Here is a 12,920-nt window from a genome sequence, read left to right as displayed (position 1 = left end):
CATGCAAAGTGTGCCCCAAACCGGTTGCTATCGCCTAAAAGCTGTCACTAACTGCTGTTAGTGACAGCTTGCGAATAGGCGATAAAAATATTGCCGCTTTAGCGGCAGAAAGTGCAGCTAAAGCGGCGATATGGCCCTTGCTAATATGCCCCCTAGTTTTTATGGGGGGACAGAACCATGTAGGGGGTGGAGCTTGCCTAGGACAAGGCTCAAGATGGCTGTACTCTGAGCGAGCTCCGCGATCCATCTCATCAATCCGACATTATCCTGACATCCGTGCATTAATTGCACTCCAAAATCAGTGGATTGCATAGCGCTGGGGTTGCACTTTCGCTGGATGTGCACATTGCTGAAAACGGGCAACGTAGAAGATTGGAGGCGGGTGCGGCTGGCTCTTGTGGCCTTTGCATCATAATTGCGGGCTTACAGCTGCTGCCGAGACCCTTGCCATGGAAACTGGGGGCCTCTCAGTGCCTGCTCCGCTTAGGCACACCCACTGCTGGGAGCCTGCTCCCTGAAGAAATTCTGCCCGGACAAAGGGTGCAGAGCATCAGGGTCGTGGCCCCGTCCTGGCCAGATGCGGGAGGTCCTTTAAACAAGAGGAACCAGGAGCTCTTTAAACAGGTCCTGCACACATACTCGTAAGTCATATATTTGGAAAAATGGTATACAGTTATGCAGTTCCTAAGTGTGGGGAAGATTTCAGATCTTTAAAGAAGTACCTTTACACGCCCTGGAGGATATCATGCTTCATCATTGGGCCTGCTCCTCGTTGGGCCAGCACTGCAATGCCTGACGGGCACCCACAAACGGACTCTTTAGCAAAAATCTTTTGTAGATGAAGCCATATGGTGCATGCAGCTGAGTGGGCTGGTTAGTGTGGTGAGTATGCAGTAAGGTTTTTAAAATAGGTCTAGGGCAACCTTTTCTAATAATGTTATTCCCAGGGGGGCACTAGCCTAACTAAAAGAAGGTTGCCCTGACTGTATGTAATGATCCTACAGGGCCTGTGTGGTGCATGAGGTTGACATGTTTCATGCCAAATGTAGCTCCTAGCGGGGCTAGTGGCAATTCATCAGGACCGTATTTGATTCAGAGAAATTAGTCTTTACAATAGCACTGCCGAAATACTGGTTCTTTGATTGGCATGATGTAGTAGTAACCTGCTTTGCAGTTGAATACCAGGTCCAATTTGGCCTACTGGTCTGAGACCCCCAAATAGGTGGCTCTGAGTTGACAGGGGCTTTACGGCAGAGCACCTCATTGCTTCGACGTAGGGAGGTGCTGCAACAAACTGTGTTCCTACCCTGGCTCTGTTCTCACTGGGAACATAACCAGGGTAGGAACACAGCTAGTCTGGCTCCATAGCAAACAGATTTAGTAATTATTATGCAGATCTATATTGAACTAGAATGGTAGGAGAAGAGGCTGTAGCCCTGGATAATTTGGAACATGTTAAACTCCCATGTCTAGCTGACCAGCACAGGGAATACCTTATGAGGCCTTTGGAGGCCTGGGAGATCCAGGACGCTTTAAAATGAGAATGGAGTGATGCCCCAGTCTATGCGAGGGTCCTGCTTTTTACCCTTTTAAAGCCGGGAAAGCCTCCTGACGAATGCTCATCATATAGATCGTTGTCACTATTGAATGTGGATACTAAACTATTTGTCAAAGTTTTGGCAAATCTCCAGGCCCCACTGGTACCGGTGCTAGTTAGTCCTGAGCAAGGGGGTTTGTCCCTGGATGCACTCTTTCGCACAATATTTGGCACCATTCAGCACACAAAGCCGGAGATCAAGGCGGCTGCAATATTCCTAGATGCCAAAGAGACCTTTGATCAGTTGAATGGAACTTCATGTTGGCGGTTTTGAGGTGAATGGGAGTAGGAGATCCCTTTTCCCAGCTCATGAAGGTTCTGTATAATTCCCCTATGGCTAGGGTAAGGGTGGGGAACCTGGTGTTCTCTCCTATAAAAACGTATAGGGGTACTCAAATCAAATATACTTTATTCGGTTTTTGTGATACAAAACCATAAAAGTTCACAATACATACAAATTACAATCCAGATTATAGTAAAAACACTTTAAGAGACCAAGATACAGTAAGGCAGGGTCCCAGTCATAAAAATTATTTTTCCACTCCAAGTATCAGAGGAGTTTGTGGTTAGTCTTTGGAGTTCGTGTTTAGTCATTGTTACATGTCCAGATGTTTCCCAAAAATTCATGATGCCACATGGGGTATGATTTCGGAAGAGGCGGAAAACACGGAATTTTGGGATAGAAGTCATGTAAGTCCCATATGGATATTGGGCCGTCTCTTTCTTGAGGCGGCCAAGTTTTCAAGTAAGGGACAATATTTCTGTCTCTAAATCTCACAAGTACCAAGTCCCCAGGAACATCTTTAGGAAGGAAGCCCAACCAGCCCACCCTTCTGACACTCCTTATTGCTCCGTATAAATTACGAGGCAGTGGCCTATTTTTTGACAGCCAGAATTTGGTTTTATTAACTAAGTCATATTGTCTCTCAGTTTTTCCAAGTGGAAGAACAGGTACACCCGCAAGGATGCACACGTATGGGGCCGCTTCCGGTGGTAAATGAATAGAATTAGCTTTGTTGTAAACTACTCTAGGTGCATTCAACTGGGGAAGTGAAACTTTAGCGGGGTATTTAGCTATTTTTTCCCCTGATGCATTAGGGCCATTTGGTTGTATTTGACGCCTTTTATCCTGCACAAATGGTTTAGAGCCTAGGTGAGTAGGAGGTGACTTAGGGCAATTGGATGTGTCACTACATTTGTCAGCCAGCAGGTTTGACTTGATGGCTTTCTCTAATCCAGAGAGCCTATCCCCTAACAAGTTTATTTTTCCTAGCAACGGAGCTATCAAGGAGCTGACCAATTGTTCAATAAGGGGTAGTATGTGCAAGTGGTGAGGAGGTGTTATGGCATCTGGGTGCTCAACAATCGCTGGGGTCATTAAGGAATTAGCAGTGGATGAGTTTAGGCACAATTTTTGGATTTTGGGGTCATTACCACCTTGATTGACACCGTTATATTTCCTTTTCGCAGATGGGACCTGAGGGGGTTCGATACATTGAGTGTTCAGGCTACAGGGTTTGTTCAATGATGTGGGGGGATCTAGGAGTGCAGCCTTGTTAGGTAGTGTACCAATACTTTTGGGCGGAGGGGGAGTTTCCAATGTAACATAGTTGGTTTTACATAGGACGTTTAACTCGTCTAACAGGGAGAACATTTGCCCAGTGCCTGCTACGCTAGTTGAAAGGTCCCCCTTGGAGGTCATGATGATAAAGGAATATAGAGCTGCGATATATGAGCAAGTCCACAGATATGGAGACAAATCGGTTAAAAGGGGTCTTTACCTTCCTGATAGTAGACCTTCAGTGTGGGAGAAAATGGGGGTGGCCCGTCTCGTCCTTATCCGGCCTTCTGAGGGCCGTAGAGGGCCCGCCCTTTGCCCGGGCTTAGCCCGGCGCGGACTCGCGCGCGATCCCGCGACGCGGAGGGCAGTCCTTCGCTTTAAGCGCCTCCGGGCGCTCCCTGATTGCTGGAGGCGGCGGCCAGCCGCCGAGGATCTTGGGGGATGTAGTCCCTTGCCCCGGCGGCCGCGCTGCGGTGTCCTGGCAGCAGCGGCGATGGTGGGGACAGAGGGGCGCAGGATTGGGGATGTGCGAGGCAGCAGGTAAGGGAACAGCACTTTGGCCCCTCGGCACGGACAGAAGAAAGCGATACAAAAGGGGATGATGGACGGAGCATTTGAGCAAATCAAACACTCACCCCCAGTCAACTGATCTGGGTTTAATCCATCACCATTCTTTAGCCCACTCAGCCACCCCATTTCAGACATGGCTATATGCAAATCAGTCTGACCCTGTGCCTCATGGGAACAGTCCAGCCCGAACTGCCAAGCCCTGTCTTCCATGGACCGGAAACAAGCATCCTGGGACCGGTTTCAGATTCATAATCCTCATCAGCCAGGCTATCTTGAATCCAGTGGCCAAGTGAGCAAGGGACTCACGTCTGAGCATACCCTGCCACACTTAGGGCGAACAAAGCGATACAAAAGGGGATGATGGACGGAGCGTTTGAGCAAATCAAACACTCACCCCCAGTCAACTGATCTGGGTTTAATCCATCACCATTCTTTAGCCCACTCAGCCACCCCATTTCAGACATGGCTATATGCAAATCAGTCTGACCCTGTGCCTCATGGGAACAGTCCAGCCCGAACTGCCAAGCCATGTCTTCCATGGACCGGAAACAAGCATCCTGGGACCGGTTTCGGATTGATAATCCTCATCAGCCAGGCTATCTTGAATCCAGTGGCCAAGTGAGCAAGGGACTCACGTATGAGCATACCCTGCCACACTTAGGGCGAACAAAGCGATACAAAAGGGGATGATAGACGGAGCGTTTGAGCAAATCAAACACTCACCCCCAGTCAACTGATCTGGGTTTAATCCATCACCATTCTTTAGCCCACTCAGCCACCCCATTTCAGACATGGCTATATGCAAATAAGTCTGACCCTGTGCCTTATGGGAACAGTCCAGCCCGAACTGCCAAGCCATGTCTTCCATGGACCGGAAACAAGCATCCTGGGACCGGTTTCGGATTCATAATCCTCATCAGCCAGGCTATCTTGAATCCAGTGGCCAAGTGAGCAAGGGACTCACGTCTGAGCATACCCTGCCACACTTAGGGCGAACAAAGCAATACAAAAGAGCCTCCCGCTCCCCGAGGGCAGTCCTTCGCTTTAAGCGCCTCCGGGCGCTCCCTGATTGCTGGAGGCGGCGTCCAGCCGCTGAGGATCTTGGGGGATGTAGTCCCTTGTCCCGGCGGCCGCGCTGCGGTGTCCTGGCAGCAGCGGCGATGGCGGGGACAGAGGGGCGCAGGATTGGGGGTGTGCGAGGCAGCAGGTAAGGGAACAGCACTTTGGCCCCTCGGCACGGACAGAAGAGCCTCCCGCTCCCCCGAGGGCAGTCCTTCGCTTTAATCGCCTCCGGGCGCTCCCTGATTGCTGGAGGCGGCGTCCAGCCGCTGAGGATCTTGGGGGATGTAGTCCCTTGTCCCGGCAGCCGCGCTGCGGTGTCCTGGCAGCAGCGGCGATGGCAGGGACAGAGGGGCGCAGGATTGGGGGTGTGCGAGGCAGCAGGTAAGGGAACAGCACTTTGGCCCCTCGGCACGGACAGAAGAGCCTCCCCAGGGGTACTCATTAGGGGTGTACGTTATTGCCCTTTCTTTATGCTATTGTGCTGAGCCCCTGGCCTTTTATGTTATGTTATGTCATGTTAATATTTATTTGTTAAGCGCACGTACGCCCATAGGCTTCATGGCGCTATTGAAGGAAACATAACACAAAAATAATACTCTAAATGTAAGCCTGTTTAAAAAGCCACGTCTTGAGAGAATGTCTAAAGGTAAGGAGGTCTGGACTCTGCCTTACAGGCAGTAGTGAGTTCCAGAAGATGGTGAAAGCAGCTACCACCCAAGGGTTTTTTCTTAAAAGTCGGAACAACTAAAAAAGCTTTATGAGCAGAGCGGAGGTTTAGTGAGGGATTGTACCTGGAGACAAGTTTCTTAATACATTTTGAGCCTGTATTCTGTAGGGCTTTGAAAATAATACATCCAGTTTTAAACGCGACCCTTTGCGTCACAAGTAGCCGGTGTAATCTCTCCAGGCCAGGTCTGATAGGCTGCCATTTCGGTTGTTTTCAGATGAGCCTGGCCGCTTGGTTTTGAACAAGTTGAAGTCTTTTTAATAGACCTGCTGGAAGACCCAAATACAGACTGTTGGAGAAATCCAGTCGGGAGAGAACAAGGGCAATAATAACATGGATAAGTGCAGATTGCGTTAGAAACTGAGCTTTTTGTTTTATTTTTCTAAGTTGAAAGAAACTGGCAGAAACTACTGTTCCAACATGTCCCTTCAGTGAGAGATCTGCACTGAGCGTGACCCCCAGACTTTTAACCGAGAGGGATTTGGTGGTAGGGTCCCCCATACTAGGTGGCCAGAAGTGTGGGCCCCAACTCAATTCGCTTTTCCCAGGCAAGACCAGTTCTGTCTTGCCTGGGTTAAGTTTGAGATGGTTGAAGTTCATCCACCTCTGTATGTGTATCATAGTGTTCTGGAATTCTGTCACAGCGTCTGCAGTATTAAGGGGGAAAACAAGTTGGAGATCGTCTGCATAATCATAAATAGTAACTTTAAAGTTCCTCAAGGAGTATAGTAGTGGGCGAAGATAAAGATTAAATAGTAAAGGTGACAATGAAGATCCTTGAGGGACCCCACATGTAGTAGAAATTCTGGGAGCTGTGAAGGTACCAAGTCTCACTGATTGCGTGCGTCCTGTAATAAAGGAAGTGATCCAGCTTAAAGCGGGGCCCCTGAGGCCGGCCTGTTTACACGGTTGATAAGGATGTATAATCAACCGTGTCGAACGCGGCCGACAGATCAAGGAGCACGAGGGCCTGATGTATGCCTCTGTCAGCATTGGATCTTAGAGTATTTTGGACAGCAAGGATCACGGCTTCCGTCGAATGACAGGGACGGAAACCAGCCTGGTTTGATTCCAGGTATTCCGATTTTTCAATAAACTTGGACAAGCAAGTGGAGACATGGGCTTCCGAAATTTTGGATATATAAGGTAAAAGGGAAATTGGCCTATAATTAATCAGGTCATGTGGGTCTGCTCCTGGTTTTTTAATCAAAGGAATAAGCAAGGCATTGTTAAAGCTGGCGGGTACCTTGCCCTGTAAAAGTGATTCATTTAACAGCGAAAGAAGGCCCCGTGGAATGGCTAATCCCACCTCTCTGAAGATGTGTGGGGGAAAGGTGTTGTCAGGAGATCCAGACTTGACACGTGCAAGAAAGTCAGACAAGGTTTTTATGTCGATGGGAGGGAGGGTATCTAATATAACAGGGTTATGATAGATGTCATCCAAAGGAACAGGGGCAGGGAGGCTAAGTATACTCTGTTTTATGGTAGTAATTTTATCAATAAAAAATGCATTTAAATAATCGCAGAGCTCTTGTGAAGGGGTAACAGAAGGAGTTGTTCTGTCACTGTTGCAGAGATCATCCACTATATTGAACACATCTTTTGATTTGTTCTGTGAATTTAAGATTTTCTCTGAGAAGTAGTTGTTTTTTTGTTTTAGAATAGACTTTTGATAGTTCTTCCGAGCCAAGCAATAGGTCACTTTGTCATGTGGTAGATACCCATTTCTCCACTTCCTTTCTTTTTGACGAACTTCAAGTTTTTGGATCTTCAGTTGTGGAGTAAACCATTTATGTGCGTCGTTAGGACGTGAGCGGGGGAAATTCACACAAGGTGCATGGGTGTTAACGGGCAGTTGCATCCAGTGTGAGAAAGTCTCCTCCATGATGTCAATATCTTTGGTCATTGAGGGCAGGGTAGTGGCCAAGGTATCCAAAAAAGCAGGTGTGTTAATGCCCTTCCATTTCCTAAGTTTCCCACCCGCCCGAAATGGCTGTTTCGTACTCCCATAAATAGTGAGTATAAAATGTATAGTGAAATGGTCAGACCAAATACAAGGGGCTATGAAGGGTGTGGATAGTGAAAGATTATAAGATCACATTTGATCTAAGCTATGGCCTTTCTCATTGGTGGGGGAGTGAATGTGTTGAGTTAAATTCAAATCCAAGAGTAGGTCCTTAAGTTCTGCTGCCTGAGGGTCCGCCTCAGTGTCATCGAACCAGAAGTTAAAGTCCCCGATTAAAACAATTTTTGAGTAGTTTGTTACAAGGAAGGCCATTTGTTCGGCCAGTGATGTGGAAAAGGTGGGCATGGATTGGGGGGGCGATAGACCAGGACTAATAGTAATGCTAAGCTATCAGTGTCAGTCTTAAAAACAATATTCTCCGTGCTGGTCAATACGAGAGAGGGAAGCCTGCGCTCTTAGGGAGTACCACAGCCACAGAGGGATACGCTTACCTGGATTTAACTTATTAATCTCCACTTATGCTGATGATACTCTCCTGTACATCAGAGACCCAGAGGTTAACCTATCCCCAGTGTTAAGAGAAGTAGTACGGTATGGTGCATTCTCGGCTCTTAAAATCAACTGGGTTAAAGCCACTATTTTCACCCTCGCCACAGCCATCGAATCGATAGAACTGGATTTTCCTTTGAACTTGTCTCTGACTCTGTGCGTTATCTAGGCATCCAAGTACATACTAATTTGGAGATAGTATTCAGAGAGAACTATGGCAGGACAAAATGCCAAACTGGAAGATGATGTTAACAGATGGGTGCGGCTGCCATTGTCGCTCCTAGGCCGTATCTCTTTAATGAAGATGGTAGTGCTGCTCCAATTTCTGTTTCTGTTTTTAAACATACCTGTGGTCCTTCTAACTCACTTTTTTTAAATGCATCAGATTTTTACTGGTACGATTGGCTTGGGCTGGTAAGCAGGCCCGGGTCACATGGGAGATCTTGATGGGTGGACTTGGTGCACCAGATTTGGAATTCTATTACCGAGTAGTGCAATGTTCCCACATGTTTTACTGGCTGCACCAACAATCCCCTCCCCGCACTTGCATATAGAAAAGGTCACAGCTGTGCCCTCCCCCCTAGCTGCTTGTCTGTACCGGACACAATCCCGGCGTGTGGGTCTTGTGGACTCCATAAATGCCACCTCCCACGCATGACAACATTTAATTAAAAGACTAGCCGCCTCAACTCTCTACTCTCCAATGAGCCGGAAGCTTTTCTTGCCCTAGCGTTTTTGGGCATTTTCAAAATAGGTGACCTATTCAAAGGTGGAATGAGACGAAGATGGGAAGACATAGTCTTAGAGAAGCAAGATATTACTTCACTCATGATGTCCCATTTCTACAGAGTTAGACATGCACTCTGTGATATGCTCAGGGAGGATATGATGGAACCTCCAGAAGTTGCCCCCTTTTCCTTGATGTTACGTGCGGGAGTATCCAGGATTTATCTCATGGCGCAAGATTATCTTAACTTTTTTATTAAGGCTAGATTGGCGTGGCAGACTGATTTGGAGGTCATACTCGACATCAACAAATGGCCCTGTTGCTACAAAGTCACACAGCACGTCTCTCTAAATGGACAACACCGACTCATTCATTTTAAATGTCTTAATAGGGTGCACTATACCCCTACTCGATTGTATAGATATGGTCTCCGGGTCACAGCGAGATGTGAGAGATGTGATGCGGAACAAGCAGGATTCATACATTTAGCCTGGCTGTGTCCCGATATTGCTAAGTACTGGGTACTAGTATTCCGAAAGTTGAATGATACCACAGGAGAACTTTTGTCGCCCGACCCCTTGCTAGCCCTGCTTGGCTATTTTAAACATGTGCGGAAAGAAATACGCCAATTGGTGGATATGGGACTGCTGATAGCTAAGCTGGAGTTGCTATGCGCTGAGGCCGAAGGCCCCCCCCCCCCCACTGAGCAGAATGGTCTACCGATATGTTGTACTGCAACACGCAAACTGAACTATATAGTGAGTAGCTTCCTCCTCAGAGACGCCTGAAATCTTTTGGAGTCTGTATCAGAGTTACCTTGCTGTTAAGGACTGAATACTCCCTGAAATTTCAGCTTTCTTTTGTTAGCAAGAGGCGCGCTGTGAGGGAACCCTGGGTGCTACTCGCATCCCATGTCTGCTTTTACTTTGGTCTCTGGCTAGATAAGAGGGGTTTGCATTCTGACTGGAGCGTACTGTTCCTATGCTGTTTCCACTAGATAACTTAGCGTTTGGAAGTAATGGTAGCTCCGATTGGGCTCAGCGGCCAAGTCATCTATCTCACCCACTCTCACTGGTATTGCAATATGGAAGACCCAGGGAGCATCAGCATGTCAGTGCTGAGGTAAGCTGAAGCAAGTGCAGGTGAAGTCTCATTTCTGTCATTCTTCTCATCCCAGCAGAAGATCATAGGCAGTTACTTGGTTGCTGATGCTTGAGTTGGTACTCTGGGTGCATGGGTCAGATCATGCGGCTCTTCACATTTGCATGTTGCACCTGGGTGACTTCCCTCTCCCTCTGCAGTCATACACCAGCATGATGTCTCTTGCTCTTCATGGTAGACTCCTCTGGCATACAAGTTTGCCAACCTGGGCAGCATATGGGTGGGCATCCCCATTGGTGTGGCAGTTATTTACAGGAGCGTGAACCTCACACTTCACTTCAGCGGTCTACTCAACAGGATCCCCCACTGGGCTTTGCTCCTAGACACTACCCTACTCCTCACAGGTTTTCATGCAGGCAGATGATGGTGCTCCAGACTCAGGGAAGGAGTATTGATTCTACTCGGTGATATCCCCTCTCCCATCAAGGAGACTAGCAGACCTCACTCCTCCATACTGGGAGCAATAACCAGAAGTCTTGTTGAGCTTCTCATGGTTAATTTACAGCACAAGTGACGGGTTGACAATTTGGGAGACTCAAGTTCCCCATTTTATAATTAATTTCCAGACAGATGTAATTTAGTGTCTTTCTTTTTTAAATGTGTGTGGTGGGTGTTGCTGTCTTTTGAAATGCCCACTCCTCTGTTATGTTATCTATTTAGGAAGCAGTCTGTCACAGCTGGAGTGACTCCCACCTTAATAGCTCCACAACACAGGCCATGGGAGTGCCTTGGCGATCACACCTGAATGTCAGCCTCAATAATATATGCCTACCAAAAAGATAACAAGACTACAGGCCTTCTGCGCTTATGAAACCCTGTCTCTGTAGTATTTCACCTATCAGCCCCAGTCTCCACTGACCAGTATCAACTAGTCTTTTGAAGTGCACAGGAGAGCCTGGCACTCCATTCCTCCAGTGTGTGGCCGACCATGTTCTCAGGATTGTGACAATCCATAAATCTGTCTGTGAGGCCTCCTCCACTTCCTCATAATTTTCCCAGGTATCTGACAGAATCACTGCATACCAACCATCTAGAGCACTCCATTCATCTAGCTCATTGATGGTGGTGATTCCACAATTTAATAGGAAGAGGAAGAAGTGGTGTGGTAGCTCCTACTCTTACCTGGCTGCCAGGGACTGGAATGCTCTTTCTCAGCATCTTTGTACCTCAAAAGGCATACTGATTTTCAAGCAACTTCTTAAGACATGGCTCTCTGGGCTAGCTTATTAATAACATATTCAGTGGATTTGATTAGCTTTCTATCCAGTGCTGGGACACTCACTAGTGCGTTCAATAAATCCCTTTAATTGATTAAAAGTTGGGATGGGAAACTCACAGAGTTTCACTCCACAGAATTCAATAGAGTTACCTCAATACTCTGTGAGATTCCAGTGAGTTGTGCCAAAAAGCAGAAAAGATGCAAGTTGTGCTGCTTGCACTGCAATTTAGCTCCAGAAGAGTGAGCAGCATTGACAAATCAGCATGAACTGCACCATGCAGTGTGGAAGAGCTTGCAGCCATTTGAGTTAATTTTGCTGCCACTCGAGTAGGAAATGTACTCGAGTGGCAGCAAATCTACTGGAGGAGCATCCCTCTGGCCAGGATAGCCTGCTTTAGAATATTGTGCAAGCAGACACCAAATCTTGCTCGCATTTCTGGGCCCACAATGGAAAAAAGTTTGCTATGTGCCAATTGGTGGCATTTGGCCGGAACTCAACATTACAAGAGTAACGTGGAGCCACCAAGTCACATCAATTCCATGGGCGGAATTAAACATTCTGCCCACCCCTAGTAAAAAGGCCTACTCAAGCTATTGCCTTCATTATAAATACATGATATGTTGCAGCTGCTGAACTGTTAGTAAAGGCAGTAACCATTTACCACCATGAGGGTCTAAAAGTACTGCAATCTGTGACACAGGCCTGGGTATTAGCACATGTTTACCCATGAGCAAATATCAATAACAAGGATGCAACTATCGTTCCAGCAGAGGCAATCAGGGCAGGGGTGTACGTGAGTAATCATATAGGGATGAGGCCTTTACTCTGCTGCACTGATGACAAACAGCCTGCACTACTCGGAGATCTTTGCCTTTCTGGAAGAGACCTGTGTGCCTTCTGAAGATCTGCCACATTGCTGGCTTGACTAAAGGCTATGAAAGTTTGCTGATTGGCTGCCTTGTTTTATGCGGCTGGTCAGCAAACCTTTGTATTTTATGAAACACAAACACCCAAAGTGTATTTTTGTAAAACAAAAAATGCGATCACCCATAGGGGTAAATTATTTTTGTTCTATGTAGAAAACAATTAATTGAACTATCCGCTCTGAAAAGGGTGGATTGTATGAGGTACTTGCTGTGATGGTCCCTCTCTAGTGGGACCATCAGTGTAAGGTGTTTGCCCCTAGAACCAGCAGGAGCATCACTTCCAGAAACATAACAGTCTGTACGACTTGAATTAAATTGAATTGAAGTAGGCAGACCATTGCTTTGCCAGACAGGGTAGTCTACTATGTTTGTGCAGTTTACCCTGTCTGCTAAACTCTAAATAAATCCCAAAGTCCCCCTATAATCTGAAATGCAAATACTGTCAAACAACTACATATACCATAATCTCATGACTTTCCACTTATTTTGGGATTTTTCCAGTATAGTGTCTCAGACGTCTAGTCCTAATGTAATATCAAAGGTTCTTTTCTTGCACAAATAATAACCTTTGTTTCTTTTTTTATCAGGAACTTCTATCGATCCATCCCTTCTCCTCATCCATGCAGCTAGTAATGTCATCCTCCACATCACTGTAGGGGAGCGATTAAACTATGAGGATAAGGTATTCAACAAAATTCTCAATAACATGAGAGAAGGCTTCCACATCATGAGCTCCTTTTGGGGACAGGTAAATGTATTTTGTTTTGTTACATTACATAAAGTGATTTAACACCAAAAAGGCCACTGACAAAAAATATAGCAAGCATAACAGTAACAGGTGAGGAACGTTAATA

General features: G+C 46.8%; 1 protein-coding gene across 1 annotated transcript in view; it reads left to right on the top strand.

The window, feature by feature from the left end:
- LOC144781952 (cytochrome P450 2A13-like) overlaps positions 1-12,920 on the top strand; it is an 820,837-nt gene that overhangs the window by 296,632 nt on the left and 511,285 nt on the right. Inside the window, exon 4 of the mRNA XM_078661043.1 lies at positions 12,654-12,814. Within this exon, the coding sequence (XP_078517169.1) occupies positions 12,654-12,814 (161 nt within the window). The remainder of the gene's footprint in view (positions 1-12,653; positions 12,815-12,920) is intronic.

The sequence above is a fragment of the Lissotriton helveticus genome, chromosome 9 (assembly GCF_964261635.1).
Source record: "Lissotriton helveticus chromosome 9, aLisHel1.1, whole genome shotgun sequence".
Lineage (NCBI taxonomy): Eukaryota > Metazoa > Chordata > Amphibia > Caudata > Salamandridae > Lissotriton > Lissotriton helveticus.
The sequence above is the reverse complement of the archived record's forward strand: the minus strand, read 5'-3'. Positions and strand labels throughout refer to the sequence as shown.